The sequence below is a fragment of the Antedon mediterranea genome, chromosome 10 (assembly GCF_964355755.1).
Source record: "Antedon mediterranea chromosome 10, ecAntMedi1.1, whole genome shotgun sequence".
Lineage (NCBI taxonomy): Eukaryota > Metazoa > Echinodermata > Crinoidea > Comatulida > Antedonidae > Antedon > Antedon mediterranea.
In genome coordinates this window covers 18002072-18022868 of record NC_092679.1, presented here as the reverse complement: position 1 = coordinate 18022868, position 20797 = coordinate 18002072, and the positions used below count along the sequence as shown (strand labels likewise).

The following is a 20797-nucleotide window of genomic DNA, read 5'->3' as shown; positions in this document are numbered from 1 at the left end:
TCGTAGTTTTTTATTTTGAGGCAGTAGGTCTAAAGGCCAATTTATTTAAATATTTGATGTAAACACAAAATCGTAGTTTTTAATTTTGAGGCAGTAGGTCTAAAGGCCAATTTATTTACACAGATGGGCGGTAACGGTAAGCGGAAAACAAAAATATAGAAGAATTGAATTATGACCATTTTTACATCCGCGTCTTTCTCTTTGTTAATCACCGCCCTCTATTAATTCATAGATTTCTTCACAGTCCAATGCACACACACCACGACGTTTTTCGTAAATAAAAACACCATCATTCAACAATCCCCCAGGGCAGGTATTTGGACGTCTTACAGCACATACCTAATTTCAGCTTAAAATCACCATCATGCCTGTTGTAGTTAAAGTGATATACTGGTGAGACTATAACTTACTTTGGCGCTTCTTTTATATTCCGTAATTGCTTGATTTACTAAGCTAGCTTCTATGCCATAAAACTATGCTTTTGTTTTTTTGGGGGGAGAGGCATTGCATGCTCTGCTTAATAGGCTAGCTTAATAATACTAATATAGGCTAGTAATACCAAGGCCCAGCCGAGGTTGTTTAGCCTACCTAGTCATCATGGGAGTAACTAGTCATGCCATGCCATGGCCTAGTCCAAGTAGCTGGGAAGATGATTTTAATCATCATTAACATGTATCACTTATTCTGTCACTAGGCCTAGGCCTATTCTATTATTGTTCATCTTAATAAATAAGGCTAATGTTGAATGTTATTGACTAAAAAAAGTTAAAAGTATTTAGTCTAAGCCTAGGCTAGTAATACTAGGCCTATAGACTATACCTACTAGGCTATATAGTATAGTATGAATACTTTAGTAGTATGTTGTTTTGAATACCCATTGTTTTTCATTTTGTCACTATTTCTCCTGCTGGTATAACAGTAGTTTTGTAAGGACAGGTAGGGTCTGTTGTGAAGAGACCTTGTAAGTTTGATCAATAACACAGCACAGGGTTATATAAATAAGCAGATTATTGACTTACAATTTTAACATGCATGTCTTTACAATGGGTCTGTACTGTAGACAGTGTAACTGATTAGATTCAGACAGAGACATTGTACATTATTGTCATTGCATTTTCTATTAATTTCCTTATTTTTAATCTTCACTTATTTAAAGCAGAATATAATAGCATGTGATAATAATAAATCAATATATTACTTTAGTTACTTACTTAGTCCTGGACATATCCAAATTTATATTACTATCTGCCATTGTGACAGCCAGTTCCTCTCTCCAAAACATGGATTTGCAAAACAAGGAAGGCCAGCTCTCGCAAACATTGATGTACTGGAGACGGATACTGGTATGTAGAGAGAGGAACTGGCGGTCACTTTAAACATTTTTTGTTGACTTCACTCTGCAGCAAAAGTATAAAAGTATACAAAATTGAAAATTAATATTTTTTTTTTTTTCAGTGGTGGGTGAGGGTACGGTTCCAAGGTAAGTACTAGCCAACATTCCAAAAGCTAAACATCCATATAGTACCTGTACTACAGCAATTTTGTGTGGGTGCCAAAGGCTTAGTTAAGAAGAAGTGACAGATAAGATACAGTAACTAGGAATAAGTCTTTTTGGAAAGTGAATTTATGACTAATTAATCTCCAAATATGACAATATCTACAATGAAAATAACATAAAAATACAGATAAAAATGATACAAAGCAGTGATAAAATATCAAACAAGCTGGTCATTATTTTGATAAAACCTCTGTCTTAAATGCTCGACATTAGTACTTAAAACTATAATTCTATTTTCTTAGTACCACAAGCTTCGTAATGAGCTTGAGGACGATTATGGCGATGAAGTTGCTATGGTAAGTACTATAGAATATGAAAATAAACATAACAATTCAAGATTTATTTTGTACTCAACGTACCTACAATAGATAAACTGATAATAGCCCTTGCTCTCCTGATTTAGAGCTAAGATTAAAAAAATATCCCTTTAATGGACTAATCTGTAAACTGAGCCCATTGTGGTCTTAATATTTGAAAAAAAAAATTAAATAAATGTCTTTGTTTAAAAAAATAATAAATGTATTTTTCTCGCATGATAAAGTAAAAAGGCTATGATTATGTAATTAATTAACTTTGATATTAATTGAACCCTGTCTTATTTTAGGAAGGTGAAAGCACACCAGGTATCACCGGGTACTTGGAGGTGTATGTCAACGATAAACTTGTCCATTCCAAAAAGGTAAGCATGAAAAAAAAACTGATTTGTATATATATTGGAATACATGTTATGTGTCTCATAGAATTAAAGTTAACTTAATATAAGCCAACTTACCAACAACAGGATACTGAACTCCAGAGATCAAAGGGTTTACCTGTGGGTGCAACATGATCACTTCCACATACGGGCCTTAGAATATGTACATACTGTAGTACAGTGCTGTTGGTATTTGTCGCAGCCAGACCTAAGATCAAGGGACTGTTACGAATTTCTATCTTGGCAAGGCGAGCTCAGTGTCCTGTTAGATTGCCTTGTGTGAAGTAGCGCTTTTAATAATGAATGGTGTTTACTGTCTAGAAATTATGAGATTTGATTATTTTTAATATACTCCTTGAAATAAAGATCAATCATTTTCTACCTCTTACCAAAGAATATATTGGTAACTCAAATTAAAAATGTTCAATTGGTTTTAGATATGTATGGTTGTAAACAAAATTATAAAGGATTCAAAAAGTATTTGTACAAAGTCATTCATCAATAAAAGTTTATTTAAAGCCCCCTTCCCTACGTTTTTTAGATCTAATTTAAGATCACAAACTATATTTAATGTAAAAATAATACTATATGGTCCTATTGCGATAACTTTTTTCGTCTTTAAACGGTTAAAAATGTGAGAAATAAGTCGATTCTAATAATTATAGCGGCCCGCTATAAATCCCAAAATGCATTGCGCGCGGATTGATATTTTTGTTTTTCACCTGTAATTCGCCCACTTTTCGATTGATCGTGAGGACAAAACAAATGGAAGACTCCTAACTTTTCAGCGAAAATACCGGGTTTTCCCCAATTTGTATCAACAGAGTCTGGCAAAAATAGAAAGACAATTAATGCAGCAACTATACAACGTCAGGCTAGGTATATAGCTAGCGTATGATGTTTGTACGTTACCGATGTTTACCAGCTAGGCCTACAAAACTAAGCCTAGCTAGGCTAGGCCTAAGACCGTCCACGAGAGGTCGATCGCCGCGAGCTACTTAGGTAGTGCATTGTTTCTCACTTTTTATCATAATTTACCATAAAACGTACATTTAAGACAAGGAATGACATGGTTTAATGTTTTTAAAGTGATATATATGTATTATTTTCCAAAAAAACGTCCAATTGCAGGGAAGGGGTCTTTAAAGGCCAGGTGCGGGCAAAAAATTTCTATTGATCATACATTCCAATAATTATCGATCTATAGTTTCCCCTATGTTTCATAATTTTTGGGATTTTATTTGTGTTACACAAGCTTGTTGAAAATAAGCACTTTCTTATCAGTGGGGGGATAGTTCAAATTACACAGTAAAATCTCTATTCTTTTGTACACAAATTTTGTAAATAGAGGCATTTTAAAAAGCTATGAAAACTGAACGGTGTGGTAAAAAATGTTATCAGATGACTAAATATAGGTAATAAAACCTGAAATTTACATTTCTGGTATTTTTATTCAACTTCATAATTTTATTTTCATGCTATAGCAGAAATTATCCACTATATATCCACCATCTTTTTTCACCTTCTAGGGAGTCACCAGACATGTTGTTCCATTAGGTTAACTACCTAACTACTGAAAAAAGGTCTTCCTGGTTTTTATGGCAGAATTTTGCCAAATTTTGTATTTTGACCATATTAAGGAAAATTCATGTTTTTTTGTCTTGATTTCTGTTACAAATATTTGATTTATGTACAAGTAACGAGATATTATATTTAAAATTCATGCTTGTACCTGAGCTTTAAAGCACTAGATTATACTCAAGGTTACGTTAAGTAAGCAAAATATTCATATTGAAAATAATTTGTTTAGAATTAATGATGCATTACTGCGTAGCTGTCTAAAGCTCTGTCTACACTATTAAAGTTTTTCTTTAATGTTTTGACTTTTCTCTATGTTGTGTAACAAGCCCCATTTTGTCTTCATGAGGGATTGCCTTTTGTCTGCTATTTTTGTTGAATATAATATTTTATATAGCGCTTATTTCACAGTGCTTCTAAGCTTGTTTGTTATTTTTGTTGATTAGGCCAATGTCTATTTGTAGTTTTTGGAATATGGACATTTATGAATTGTAAATGAGATGAATCTAAAATGACTGTTAGTGTTAAGTCTACATCAGAGCCTATTTTGATTGATGGCCAAGTTATTTTTAGGTTTGTAATTAAAAATCTAAAAATCCTGGAAGCTTAATTCCAAAACACTTGATGAGTTGTTAATTAATTTTCATTGTTACAGAATGGAGATGGTTACATTGACAGCGCCGCCAAGTTAAAGAAGATCACTGATGCAATTGATGCGGCTCTGAAGTGAGCCCTCAATGTCTGTATCAGAAACATGAAGGTTTGTTAATATTTACATTGATAATAGTTGAGTAGAGGAATGGAGTTGTGATACTTGGCTACCAATCCAAGGGTCCGGGGTTTAAGTCCTCATGTGTCCGGATTTTTTCTATTGAGACTTGTAATAAGACATATGTAGATCATCTTTTGTATATGTTTCTCTTGTGAAAAGGATTACCTTTACCTTTAAGAAGGATAGTGAAGGAATTTGCTTATGGTTATCTTTGGAAATTTGCCTACATATATAAACAAAACAAATGTAAAATATAAAATTGTGTATTCAAATTTTGAAAATCCTTCAAAAAGTTTTTATGAACGTTGCATTACAGTATATATTTTGTTTATTTTCAGTTAAACAGCCAAGATGGAATGCAATCGGACTTTCTCTGTATGATAGACGTGATTCAAAAGTTCACAAGACTAGGTCACATCCTGATGAGACGAGTCAGTTTGGTTGAATTAGGTCATCGCCATTAGCTTCATGCCTTAAGCACTATCTACACTATCAAACTTTATGTGACAGAAAAATGTGATGTGCTGATATATGGACACGATGATGTCATATCACTACCATATTTGGGCACATCACACTTTCTTTGTCAAATTAGTTTGATAGAGTAGACAGTTCTTTTGTACTGTACTGTATTAAGATTCTTAAATAAGGTTGCGGTTTTTATTTTTATTACTTGGAATATAAACACTATTTTCAATTCAATTGAACTACTACTTTATTTATTTTCTCAATTGTGTAAACTACACACAACCATTTATTTATTTTGTTTATATATATACAGTATTGAGTTAGTAGGCCTAAAAGTCCTGTCCAAACTTTTCCCAAGTATTAGCATCAAATAAAAATAATACCTATATTACATGTTATCTCCTAACATATTAGTTTACATATTTGACTACCGTAAATGATAAGATAATAATAATAAGATTTATAGAGCGCACATATCCACAAAGTGCTCAAGGCACTTGTGAAAACCATGAGAAATGCAACCATGAAACTAAAAACAACAAAAAAAGATAAGAGCTGCTCGTAAATAAGGTGTATTTAGGCCGGTTACTTACAGAGATATCGATACATACTTAACCCAAACGTGTTAATAAATATTAAGATTCAAATATATTTTAATATTTTATGTTGACAATCTACCAAAGATCATATGCACTTCCATTTTATATAAAATGTTAAAATTAATTCAGGTCTGCCTACCATTAATTGTACTGTATTTATATTTTGTATTTATTTTTAGGGCTCTATCTTACAATAAAAAATGAAACAATACATAGGGCCTATTGCATTTGTCTTTATTACATCAAAAATAAAATAAATAGAAATCTTGGTTAAAGCTCTATTGTCCCCGTAAGATGTATAAAATCAGACTTTCAATAGGCCATTTTGCAGTTTTAATTAAGTTATTCACTTCCATTGGAAAAAAATTAGGATTTCACTTATAAAAAAGACAAAACAAACAGTTAAAGCTAACCAAAAACCCATGGTCTGAAAGACTATTTTTTGTTTTAAATTTCAGTTTTTTAGGTAAATAATTGTTTTTCCGATCCAATTTTTGGTGAGTGAAAAACTATTGTGCGACTTTAAAATTGCATATTCAACACAAATATCAGATAAAATACAAAACATGAAAAAACGAGAATATAACAAAAAAATGCTGTACAAAGCTTTATACTATATATGTCTGGCTGCGACAAATACCATTCCAAACAGTACTGTACTATGTATGTGTGAAACTGATCATGTCGCAGCCACATATAAACCCTTTGATTTCCGGAGCTCAGCATCATATTGTTAGATTGCCTCGGTAGTGTTCAGCCATGTGATTCATCTTTAGTAAAATTAATATTTTACCAAATACAATGGATATATATATACATATATATTAATGGTGCAGAATCTATCAATATTCTATCGAATACAATGGCTATTATATATCATATCATATCATTTATTTCGCCAATATACAGAACATATATGCTATATATAATATAAATTTGAAAGGAAAAGATTGCAGCTGAAAAACCCTGCAATCTAATACTGACAATAATGTGAAAAGAAAATTAGTCTTTGATTGATAGCCATTTGCATTTTCAACATTCGGTACAACTCTATAATAGAATATTTGTGCTATTAACTCCCAAGTTAGCGATTTATAAATCATTCAAAATATATTTGTGCAGGTAAATATTTCGCGTATTATCGTGTTTTAAAAATAGTCTGATATTTAAATCAGTCTGATATTTGAATAGGTGCAACATGACTGTGTTTAAAAAACATGATAACAATATAGGGGCTTTTATACTGAAAAATATTAATACATGGTAGAACCAACCATGGTAAACACTAGAAACATTCCTATGTACAGTCGCTGTTAATACATTAATGGAATCATGACGGATAAACGTCCGTGAACGTGTAATGGATAAACGCCCGTGACGCAGGCCCGTAGCCAGGGGGGAGGGGGGGTTTATGGTTCGGGCGAACCCCCCTTTATAGCGAACCCCCCTTAACCAACTGCGAACCCCCATCCCCAACATGCCCAATACCTCACCCTCATCTCCAAAAATCCTCCAAATACGTGCCCCACAGTACAGAAAGTTGTTTGTAAATTGAAAAATTCGTAAACTTGTTCGTGAACCTTCTTCTCTGTATGAGCGTCAACTAGTGATACGTGTCTGTAAATTTCTAAAAGCTGCAAATGAATTGCCGATTTTAACCTGAAAAATAAATGTTTGGTCCCTGCATGTAACATGATATTGACGCGTCTCATAGCGAGCTGGCGCACGAACGATTCGTACAAAGGACACCGCCAGACAACTGCGTACCTATAATTGTTTAGATCACTGGCAGTCAGGCAGCATGCATAAAGTATATAGCCTTCCGACGTACATCAGTATTTATGTGTGACTATGAAGTATAATGTATCATAGAGGATTATAGTGAATATTAATATTTTACACTATAATATCTATGGTATCAAGTACTGTAGTTCACATTATGGCATCCGATTATTTTTTTCTAGACCACGCCGATACGTACTAAAATGTATCAATATCACCTATTTACATATTTTTATTCCTCAACAAATTGCTGTAAATAAATATTATAGATAGAGCTAGCAAATAGCATTTGCCTTCACCCAGTGTGCTTTTTTCGGGGCTGTAGATATACGTTCGCATTGAACTTGAACGCAAAACAAAATACGAAGTAAATGATCAAACAATCGGCGGTTCCGCACAGAGCACGCGCATCTAACATACGGCAACAAATAGTTATCGTCATTTAAATTATCGACGTGTTTGAGGAGGAGGAAAAAAGTACGATCTTTTTGCTCATTGGTTATATAGCATGCTTTAGTGTCCGAACCCCCCCTTGACAGATCCTGGCTACGGCCCTGTGACGGGTAAGGGCCGGATAGCACCCGTAACGTGTAAGAGATTACCCGTGACGTGTAAGGGATAAGCATTCATGACGTGTAAGAGATAATTAAGCATCCGTGACGTGTAAGGCACCCGTGACGTGGAAGGGATAAACACCCATGACGGGGATCGGAAAGGATATGCACCCGTGACGTGTAATGGATAAGCACCCGTGACGCGTAAGGAATAAGCACCCGTGACGTGTAAGGGATAAGCACCCGTGACGTGTAAGGGATGAACACCCATAATAAGATGTTTTTTACATACAAAATGTCGAATTTTATTCATACCAGGGCACGGTTTGAATAGTACGATTAGGCTTATAATTGACTTGAAACTTTACATTATACGTCATCTATGACAGACGCATGCCGTCGAACGATGTTTGCAGGTGACGGTTTTTGTACGCACGCGGCAACTTTGTTTTAACTGACGTGTGCACTGGAAACTTTAAATACTTTTAATCATTTTCTTTGAATTTCTAACTAGTCATGAATCATAGATTTATGCATAAATAACTAATAATTACAAATAGGCCTAATATTAATGTTTCACTAATCGCTTGTGACGGTGCCTTGTTCGTCGTGAAGCCGTTTTCTTCGGCAAGTTGAGCGTAATATGTCGAAGACAGTCGAGGAGTTCGTCGCCGATGGATGTCGTTAAAATCAACACTATGTAAACCGTATTTCAAGCTGAATCCCAAGTCCCATTCAAAGCTGTCCATTAAGGTTGTTGTATAACCAATGACGTTTACCCCATCTTCATTTATTGCTGTAAATTGAAAATAGGTTTTTACATATTTTGATGCAAACTGTGCATTCTTCTACACTAAGTATCATCATGGAAGTAAAGTATGGAGAACGTATTAAAATAAATAAAATACATGAAACATGGTCAGAGCGGTGGAAAACGAGGAGAAACGAATGTGATAATGATACTACACAATGTATACACTATTTGGCGAATGTATTCAACAATACTTTACACGGATGTGGTACACTACAGATTTAGACAGAATGACATACCGTATGTGGAGAGATACAATACACAGAATCTGGTGATAAATCGGTAGATTGTGAAAAAAGAACAAAAATTTGGATCATCTAATATAGGCTACACTACTCGTTTAGTCCTAGTTCAAAGTGTTAGAAATTAACATTACCTTTCAAAATTTCGTTTGTATAAGCCTTGATATATTTCACTCGATCAGCATCCTCGGCCTGACCAGACGTGGCAATTCCATTGCCCGTAATCAGAACGGTTGGATCATTGTATTCGCTCTTAATCCATGTCAAAGCTTTACGAATCCCCCATGGCACAACTCTGTCAGATGGGTGTGCAGATGTCGGCCAGGAAGCATTCACTGACTCCTGAAAGTTAACATCAGTCGCCCATGAAGGTACTGTGACATCACCTGAAGATGTCGGCGACGAAACAAGTTTCGTTGTGTAATGACTCATGCCAAGGAAATCGCTCGTTTTGGCAATCGTTTCCTTTTGATCTTCCGTAAACTCTGGAAGCCTTGAGATGTTATATCCTTGCTGGAGACTCCGCTCCTTAATGTTTATCTTCATAGTCCTTGGATAATCTCCATCCATAAATATCGGATGCGCAAACCAACCGGTGCGAAATTTACGCGCCTTCTCGGCTGCCGCGAGGTCAAAGCTATTCAGCGAATCTCTGGGTTCGTACCAATCGCAATCTAGACTGATTCCTATACTTCCGTTCACACTGGTGCGAAAATTGTTATTATAATACATGCGATAAACTAAGGCATGAGCCCGTATTACATTATTCGCGCATACATACGGCCCGGTTCCTGGATCACCAGTACCAGGAGCTAGGCTGCCATTACCGTATCCATGAACGCAGAACTTATATGGGTTGTCGAAAGTAATCCAGTACGGAACTCGGTCGGCGTAATTTTGAAAACAAACAACAGCAAAGTCCAAGAAATCAGATATCGTTTGGTTATTTAGCCAACCTCCATCATCCTCAAGTGCCTGTGGTAGGTCCCAATGGTACAATGTAACAATAGGAGTAATATTCGCCTCTATTAAACCGTCTATCAAATAATTATAATAATTGACACCTGGTATGTTTATACTATCCACGATTTTACCACTGGGTATCAAACGACTCCAGGACATCGAAAATTTATAGTGAGTCAATCCCATCTTCTTTATTAGTCGTATATCTCTGTCAATATTGTGGTACGCGTTACAGCCAACGTCACTATTTTCCTGCATCCATTTGTGTGTAAAAGTGTCCCAGATGCTCTCTCCTTTCCCGCCTTCGTTCCACGCCCCTTCAACCTGATATGCAGACGAGGCTACGCCCCACATGAAACTCTTAGGAAACTCTCCTACCACGAAAGAATCCCGCTCCGTGTCGTTAAACACCTCTGGGTACACAAATACTCCTTCTCCGTATAAAAAAATGTTCAACAATAACAAGAAAATAGTAATCCATTTCGGCCCACCATCCATTTTTAAACAGGTAAACCTTGAAATGGAATCTACTAATATAGGCTTACTGCTATATATCCGTCCATATGGAAAGAAAACAGTGGTTTTGTAGGTGTGCCGAACTTGTTCCGTTAGTGTTTCCTTGCATACCACAGGTCATAATCAAGAGATAACGATACGTCATATCTGTTAAGGCAGTGTTTACACACAATTTAACTGATAAGCTGATTTCACTGGCACCATTTATACCACTTCTTACAAAAACGTAGTTCCCACTAGAGACGCAACGCAAAGACGTACACGCAAGGCAAGCGAGTTGACCAATGAAAAGCCACTGTTCGAATAACCCTTTGCTTATGATTGGTCAAATCGCTTACGTTGCGTTACGTCCTTGCGTTGTGTATGGATAGTCAGGCCGATTTCCCCTCCCCACTTGACATGTTATTCGCCTCTCTTCATGCGTTTACAGTCGGCATGTGGTTGATCAAACTAGTTGGCATCTTTAAAATCTTAACAAGTTTAGGTGACATATAATATAAGCTTATTAAAAGCCGTTCCATTTTCATCAATGTCTGTACACGCATTTTAAATGATGTGTGTTAATGCGTGATGTTTACCGACGACAAAACTAGGTTGAAGAAGCTAACGAATTACATAGTCAGTGTAGGTATATTAAGAGATAAAAAGTGTTTCCCACAAAATGATGTGGGTGGTATTCATTTTGTATCATATAATGTTATCATCTCTGGATATTAATACTATGTGATAACAAAAGCAATCTCCGTAGTATATAAATATTTGAACATTCTATTTATCTACACACAAAAATGTAACTTACTTTGTTGAAATAATGGAATAATCCCATGCGCAAATGGAACTCGTGAACTAAGTGATCCTGATGTAGCAGCCTAGTAAACCGCGTATGCATTACTTCTGTTGTTTTCTGTCATTCAACTTGGCTCAATAAAATGCAAATTTTAAATTACCATTTGTGTTTTATTTTTTTATTAGACAAAGATAACTTTAGATATGCCAGCATCCCCCTTGTCACAATGAAATAATATAAAAAGTACAGTCCGCCCTCTATAATACCAATTTCCTTCAACAATCAACGAACTAACAACGAGAGCAGACAACACATGGCAAAGCGAGGGGAAAACAAATTTCCTTCAGTTCATCACTTGGCAGGTCGGAATACAAAACATCAACAACAAGAAAGATTATTATTTGTCTATCTAAATATACAATGGGAACATAATATACTTGCAATAGTTGTGTGGACAGAAACCGCCAAGATGTTTAGGAGACGTAAGTATAATAACTCTACAGTTTTCAACATACATCAACAGGTTGTTTTTTATTTAGCCTAGCTAGGCCCTAGCTAGGCTCTCGCCTACTTAAGTAAGTACCTGGGCCGGGACCAGAGCCTATTCTCACGTTTTAAAAGGTAGGAATCGATCACATTGGCTTTGATTGATACAGAGTGTCGAGGTATAATATGCTGAGCTGCTGGTTGTCCTTGAGATTAGGGCTTAAAACTGGGCCTAAATTTAATTGAGTTCTTAATAAATATATTTAAAGTTCAACATTTTCTGTGACTTGACCTCGTCGATGTTGTCGAATCGATTTTGTAGACACAATAGAAAGGAAGATGATTCTCTGTCAACACTTTTAAAAGAATTTTGAACCTCTGAAATTAAAGGTTGTTGACTTTCCACCACCAGCTGTTTTTCAGACGATACACTGATTGCATAAAGTTACTTATTAATTATCAAGTGCTTACTTATTATATGCTTTATATTTCAGCATTTTGATTGTACCGTACTGACGCGGGTATAAGCCCATACTCGGGTATAAGCCCACCCCCGACTTTTGACTAATTTTCATGAAAAATGAGGCACTCGGGTATAAGCCCACCGATTAATTCGAAGATCTACAGTGTGTGTCGTAATACATTATTTTGTATTTGGCGACGTCCATACACCGAATACACCTACCTTTGATCATAACCAAGCTAGGCTAATATACGCTAGGCCATAATGAGGCCTAGCGGTCCTGTTTTGTTTACACTCCATCGCGGTCGAAGATCGCTTCACACACGACGCTACAAGTCGCCAAAACGGAAAACCACTATTTGGTATCGGCTGCCATAAACAAGCTTATTAAATTTCTTTGGTACATTTCTATTTAACGAACATTGTATACTTGCTTTTCTGCTTGATAAATTCTTGTTAAATTGATTTTTAAAATAAGATATTCTACGATAAATTACACGAACTATAAACTTAATTTTCCGACACTCTACACCTCGTGTATTTAGAGGCAACGTCGTACACGTGAGGGCGCTCGCTTGCATGGTGGAATACACAGTGTACAGTACATGTGCTGTTTTTGACGATCTGCATTTTTGGATCCTCGGGTATAAGCCCACCCCCCAAACTTGACGTGATTTCATGTTCGAGGGGGGTGGGCTTATACCCGCGTCAGTACGGTAATTAAACATGTTTGCTGTAGCTTAGTTATTTATAACATCAGTATTCAGAAAATAATAAGTAGCCCACTCCATGCCTCCTCTAACTGAGACAGACAATACTATGGTATAAACACATTTCCTGAATTTGTTGAACACCTGGTAGGCCTATCATACTCCTCTTTTGTAAACATTTATTCAACAGTTAATGGCAGTTTCAAGCATTTGCAATATATTGAGATTAGTCTGATTATTAAATTAAACTATATTTACAATTTTTATCCATTTTGTTCACATTTGTTTGAAAAATAAATCAATTAAAATGTTGATGGTAGCTCTCACCAAGTAAAGCAAGATGTAGCTGAGATATTATATTGGCCATTGTTTACATATTTTTGCCATTCTTTGAAAAATATTCAACAGTATTTAAACAATGACTACCAGTACAATATAAAACTGTCTGGAATAAGGGATGCAGTATTATAGCATTATTCCCTCACAATGAGTATGAAAGGAAACATTAATTATAAATTTCCTGCCAATTTTGGACATTCTTTGTTACTAATTGTCTATTTCTGAAAAAGGAACTCATTTTTGTAACCGCCTATGCTATGAACTTGATACTGCGCATCATTGGTTTGCCAACCAGGCCACTTAGTTTCTGTCGTAAAGCTCTGTTTGCTATATCAAACATGATGTGACAAAACAATGTGATGTGCCTAAATATATGGACATGATGATGTCATATCACTACCATATTTGGCCATATATCACCATATTTAGGCGCATCAAAACTATTTTGTTTGTTAGTGTAGACAGAGCTTTACAATGTTAATGGTGGTGGGTATTTGTTGGGTGTTGTTGTTTGGTGTTGGGGGGGGGGGGGGTGAACTATGATGAGGTAGAGCAAAGTTAAATCCTTTCCACAGTCAAGTCAAGACATTAATACAATACAATTTATGTAGCCATCTTTCACTTATTAAGCCAAAATATCAATTATTATATTCAACGTATAGTATTGAGATATTTATATTGTTACATAGGTTGTTATGTTACATTCATTTTGGACCATTGGGCCACCATTTTGTAATATTTGTTTTTGTGCAAAAAAAATTGATAATAATAGTGACATAATTAATTATAAATACACAGACCGTCATCTTCACATTTGATAATGTGGTTGTTACATTTCCACAATCATTTTGAAATGTACAACAGTTGAATAAAACTATGATGTAATGTTTAAACTTAATTATCGTGTATACCACACTTTTAAAAATCCTTAAACAGAGAGCTCCTTAACTTTAATAAGACAAAATTAAAGAATGATCAATAAACCAACTGAATAGAACAACTGTTGTGGTTTGATTGGCTAGATAGATATCTTTAAAGTCAAGTATTCTTTGTTGTTCAAACCTTAAAGGCACATTGTTTAAATCCTGTATGGTAGTTCCTGTTTAGCTATAAAGACATTGACAGGTTAAGGCTATATCTACTTAGTATTAATACTTATAGACCTTATTGTATTTTCATCTTTACACCTTAAACCAATTTACGTCAGTTACATCCTTGGCATTTCCTGTAATAGCTATACCTCAAATATTAAATATACTGTAAACTTTTTTCATCTTTACACATTAAACCACGTAGAGACTGATCAGACATTGACTTATTTTTAGTATTCTTTAATTGTCCCTGGATTAGTAGACACATCTACCTTTTGAATTTTAATTGTAAGTATGCTTTATTCATTCAAAAGATTCATAGGTATTAAAAACATTTTTTTATTGAATTTTGTTACACCAGGGAGGTATATTTTTGTACCTCCCTGATTAGACAGTTTTTTTTTGTCTTGTGAGATACACTCACCTTTATTTCCATTACAGAGTACATTTAGTAAGAATAAATATCATTGTAAATATACTGTATTTTAATAACAACAAAGCTACTATGGTTTAGGCAGTACAATATGTAACAAGGAACCAGTCCTTTAAAATAACCACTGTAGGGACCAATGTCTTTCTACAGACAAAAAAATGTAAATACTGTAAATGCATCACAACAATTTCAAATATCTTGTTTTTTTAAAAAAAATATTTAAATGAGCACTTCCCTTAATTAAAATTGTATTTCATTTATCCCAACACAATGTAATTTGTTTCAAATAAAAAAAAAAAAAAATTATCTGAGATTTAAATAATTTGGTAAAATAATACTAGTATAGTATATAATAAAAAAATAAATTAAATAAATCATTATATTTAATGATTAAATATGTCTGAGACCCAATAATACAACTTCCATATATCCAACTGTTTGAGGCATATTTTGAAAATAAGCAGCTTTACATTAGTGTGAAATGAGACTTTATAGGTGATATACTATGGCCTACTGTATAAAGTTAAAATAAATGACTGGACCAAAGGCCTAGAAATAAACTTTGAACTTGGTGGAAAAAAAATCCAGCACAGCTACTGTACCGGTATGTCCATGGGCATTTAAAGCCAATTGACAGTTCTTCCATGTTACTTATCTGTTGAGTAAAATATATTAAGGTTGTAGACTAGAGAGAGTTTGAAAGATGAAAGGTTAAATACTAATACAAATCCTCATCATTACCCAGTTTGACCCAGTCTCACTCAATCAATAATAAAGCCAGTCTAAATATTATTTCCTAAAAAAACCTGTGAATAACATTACCACCAAACATGGTTTTAAACATAAAGTTACTTTGAAAGTGACAAATTTAACATTATTTATAAACTGAGCTGTAGAGTTTGTCTTTAATAAAACATAAAAAGAAGAACATTTACAGTACAGTACTGCGACAGGGTTGTTAAATAGGTTGGGTTTGCGCAGATTGTGCTTGTTTAGCTACTTTTAATTGTCTTTTTAAAAATTAATCAATTCTCTGACGCCTTTCCCAAACGGATTCTACTACTAGACAATGTTGTCACTAGCCAATTTTACCCCTTTTGACCACTCTTTGACCCCATTTTGACCCCTCTAGACAAAATCTATACATTTTTTTTTTTCATTTTTTAGATATTGCAATTTATTTACTTTGTCAAGATTCTTATTGTATGTAGCAATGTGTTTGTTTTTGATAATTTTAATACTTTCATTTTTGCAATATTTGAACTTGTAAAAACTTTACTTTATCAAATTATTTGAAAGTTAAATTGACACATTTTGTATTGTGTTTACGTATGTTGTATGAAAGATGAATTTGAATAAATTTCAGATTTAATGAAAATCTGCTTTCAAAATATGTTTTCATATTGAAACGGAATAAAAAAAATCCTTTGTTTTGTGCTTTTACCTATAGATAAAAACTTGTGTTTAAAAATTAAAAATGACAATATTAAATGATTCAAATAATTAATGAAAACTGGCATAAAAATATGATACAATAACTTTGTATAGGTTTAATCATTTAGGAATTACCTCTGTGGTTTGATCAATCATATGAACAGTATGATTTTAAATGTACTGTAGAAATGTATTTAAAAAAATTTTAGATTTAAAAATTTAATTTAGGGAATATTAAAAAACTGTTTTACTGTACTTTAAAAAAAAACAAACTTTGTTTGAACAAAGTGTATACATTATGAAAAGTGGTAATTGAAGATTAATATTGATTGCATGGTTTAAAAAATTAAATTCCAATAAAAGAACAAAGAGAATATTGAAAGTGGTTGGGCAATAATGACAGGAGATTGTTTTGCTATTTAAAGTATATCTGAGAGAAAAACATTTGTTTTTCATGCAGGAAGTTCAATTTGATTAAAGTATCCTGTTTTTTTATATAAATTTAAAAGTTAATTTTTAGTGTTGGTAGATTTTAATATTTACACTTTGTCACATTTGCAAAAAAAAAAAAATTCATTTTACAGTATTTATGCTAACATTTTTAGTTGCCAACAAAAGGTTTTTATATAAATTAAAAAGTAAATTTTTAGTGTTGGTAGATTTTAATATTTAAACTTAATAAATAATAATTTCATTTTACAGTATGTAGGCTAACATTATTTTTAGTTGTCAAAAAAAGGTATGTGTATGCTCGTATTGGATATGGCCTTATTATCCATACTTAGATACTGTACTGTATCCAACATATTAACACTGCTTTTAAGTACAGTAATTATTTTTAATTGATTCAATGATTGTTTTGGGGTTTTGTCCGGGGTCCTAGTGAGACAAGTACTCATCTACAGCCCATATTAATAATAATGTTCTTTTTACTTTACTAATAGAAATTCTTCTTAAAGAATACTTTGTACTCATATGTTTTTTATATACTGTATATCAAAACAAATGTTCAAGAAAAATAAAGAAAAAAAAAGAATATAACAAATTTATCTATTTACTTTTTAAAAATATATTTACAACATTTTACCAGAATTAAATAAAGGGGTCTACTAAAAGCAGATCGTGATGAAACGTTGACCCTGAGAATGAGATCTCGTTCAATGTAGTTTCCTGTCGATTTCAGTTTAGACCAGGATGTGACGGAATCAATAAAGTGGAGAATGTGTAGGGTACAGATGGTTCAACGTGCCACGACATTTGTTTAGTAATCAAAACCTTCAAAAGAAAATTAGGCAAATTATGAAATTCATACTACGGTATATTGTCGTGAGGTGGTTTCCCGATTAATCGTACGATCAAAACGGTACTGGGTATCAAGTTCAATATTGAATATCGAAACGTGGCAGGCTGAAGGCGCTTGACCTTTGACAAGATCGCCTAAATTTTTAGTTTTTAACTTTACAATACTTAGTGTTGTATATTCTGGTACAGCCGCTCCATGATCTCTTTGTTTTTCTTCCTTATATCTTTACTCTTTTTAAAAGTTTTACTAACGATTTTTATTTTATTTTATTTTATTATATTTATATTTTTGCTTCATGTACATGACAACTAACGATCAAATAACAGTTTTTCACATCGCAACTTATACAATGTAATTTTGAAAACTACAACAATTTTTCTATATACATACAATGTATATTTCTAGTCTAACAAAAACATTTTTCTAAACTTTCTATTATTTAAAAGTCGAAGATAGCCAGGTCTCGGGTCCATTCTATTGTCGCCACAGATTGATATCTTCATCAGTACTTCTATGAATGGATGATTAGGTGGGAACACGAACGCTAGTTGATCATACCCAGTACCGGTTCGATCGTACGATTAATCGGGAAACCACCTCACGACTATATTCTTGGGCAACACTTGAAAGGCAAATGTTTTATGGACCCGGATGTAAATACTGTACAGTACACCTACATACAAAGGGTACAGTCATCAAATTTCTATTCCTGGCTCAAGTACTAGTTGAATTGTGTCTAATTAGTGACCAGTATTTAAAACAGTTATCAAAGAATATTTCTACTTTAGGTTTATTACTAAAGCTTTGACATGGAAAAATGTTATGCCAATAGTTTAGGTGGAAATGTTGGCTTGAAGAGAAAAATGGAATGGTAGTCCAGAATTACTGTCATAATCATATTCACTACTGTAGCATTGTTAATACATCATTCACCGCCCAATTGTTATTTAAAGATGTATTGTCCCCTTGAACAAATATTTAAAAAAATGTTGAATATGCAATTTTTATGTCACATAATAGTTATCCACTTTGAATAAAAACTGGATTAAAAAAAAATATTTACCTGAAAAAAATGTAATTCAAAACAAAAATTAAATCTTTCTTTTGTCTTTTTATAAGTGAAATCATTATTTTTTTTAATTTTTTTTATAGAAGTGAATGACTTTATTAAAACTGCAAAATAGCCTATTTAAAGTCTGATTTTATTAATTTTTCATGTTTTGCGGGGACAATATATCTTTAAATAATTGTATTTTTTGGTGAAGTCGAAAGTGGTTTGAGCATAATATTGTATTATTGTACTAAAGTCATCGATAAAAAAAAAAGCGAGAAACAATCTAAAATATATGTATCCTTGTAGGTACTGTATGTTGATTGGTGAACGATTTCTACAGCTGAATCCTAGATGAGCAGGTATTACTCGCAAAGCTCATCAATTTCTAATTTCCTCCAAATCTGAAATTGTTTCCAGGTCAACGGATTCAAATTAGACTGTAAATGTACCAATTGCTTTCATAATATATTCAGAGTATTAAAAGCATAAGATTCTTACTAAAAATGTATATATTTCAAGGGTAAAACAAATTATTGGGTTCACTCTGATTTTCCAGTTGGGCCTATAGAACTAATACAGTGTTAAACTGATTTCTCCATTATACAGACTTAGGAAACAGGTTCATTAAACATTTTTGATTAGCCATTTTACCACATCGAATAATCTGGATTTGGAGTAAGATTTAACAAAAATTGCATTGCGCTTTTTATTAATTACCATTTGATAAATTCTAAATCCTACATTTGCGAAAATATTCACTGCGCACAAGACAGCTTTTACACTCAAGATATATTTATATTTATAATTTTTGATAGAAAATGAAATAATTAAAACAAGAGGGTTGTTTGCACCACTCTGAGTTCTACTTAAATGTAGTGCAATGCCAAAAGTACACTTTTACAGTTTAAAAAACGTTTATTAATTTATAATAATAATAATTTATACACAGTTAATTGTTACATACTTTAAAGTTTAATATTTCAATTGTATTAAAAAAAAAGGAATAAATTGACAAAAAAAAAATTGAATAAAAATAGACAGCAATTGTTTTTTTAGTACTTAATAAAGTGGCATTATAATTATTAATTAAAATTGTCTCTACTCCTATAGTATTACCCAATTATGCAAACACACGTTGACATGTTCAAGTGTATTTAAGCCAATTTATTACTTAAGTATTTTTTCCGGTTTTCTATATGACTGCTTCTCATAGTAAAAGTGTGTGCAGGTGGAGGAAAGATTAATTGAAACCGATCAGAAAAAAAAAATCCCATACTAATTCCAAGTCAGTGTATACTACCCAAGGTGGGCACTGGACGATAGAAGCCCTTGATCAATGTTAGGACCAATCAAGGTGCTTTAAACAGTCCTGGCTTTGTTTGTATCAAAACCTGTTAGTGGCGGTAATTATCGCTGTTGGTTTCGATTAAATAAAATAAATAAATAAATTAATTCAAGCATGTAATATAAATAAAATCGAATGAGTGTAGCAAATGTACTATAATAAGATAGTGTATTTTAGATGGAAGAGTTGGAAAACATCATCCAAAGAGATTTTGAGAACAATTTCACAAAGAGCGGCATGTACCATTTTAGCTAATTGAAGAGAAGTTATTTTTTTATATAGTGAAGAGAAACTGTATGGTTTGAATAGAAGGATACTGTGGTAAATGTTTACATTCTTACTGTATAAGCTGTGGGAATCGTGGACAAAAAATGTTAGTAAGGCCAAATAAAAAAACATACTTGTTAAGCGTCACCGCCCGCTCCTGATTATCCAGCCGCCTCTCTTTTTATTTTTATTTTTTTTTTATCGATATACAACGGAAAGTTCAGCGGCCCGGCCCAGCTCCAGAGTAGGGCTCGAAATTCACGCTAGCAAACTAGCATTTTGCTAGTAGATTCTTCATAATTGCTATTTGAAAATTTCAAAACTAGCAAATGTTTGTTAGGCTATAGTGTAATTTTTGAAAAATACGTACTTTTTAGCTTAGACAACGCTAGCCGCCGATCGCTCTATGTCGACAACGTCAATTTGGTGAAAACAATTGTTTCATTTACACGCCGCCGATTTACGTCAAGGAAACGCCAATAGCACCGTGAATCATGTAATGTGGTAAACAGCAAGCTTTTTCCCCAACACATTAAATCATGTGCATT

At 33.4% G+C, this 20797-nt stretch overlaps 1 protein-coding gene and 1 long non-coding RNA gene across 2 annotated transcripts; one reads left to right on the top strand and one right to left on the bottom strand.

Moving 5' to 3' along the window:
* The first annotated feature begins 247 nt into the window (after positions 1-247).
* On the top strand, positions 248-5880 carry LOC140060179 (uncharacterized). Its single transcript, XR_011847290.1, has 6 exons — positions 248-393; positions 1456-1480; positions 1801-1854; positions 2163-2237; positions 4486-4590; positions 4941-5880. It is a non-coding gene; the product is annotated as an uncharacterized lncRNA (long non-coding RNA).
* Positions 5881-7655: 1775 nt separating this feature from the next.
* LOC140060343 (myrosinase 1-like) lies at positions 7656-10646 on the bottom strand. The gene is made up of 2 exons (XM_072106505.1): positions 9193-10646; positions 7656-8801 (listed from the first exon to the last, which is right to left on the bottom strand). The coding sequence occupies exons 1-2, from the start codon at positions 10517-10519 to the stop codon at positions 8527-8529; spliced, it is 1602 nt and encodes a 533-aa protein (XP_071962606.1). The 5' UTR covers positions 10520-10646; the 3' UTR covers positions 7656-8526.
* Positions 10647-20797: the final 10151 nt, after the last annotated feature.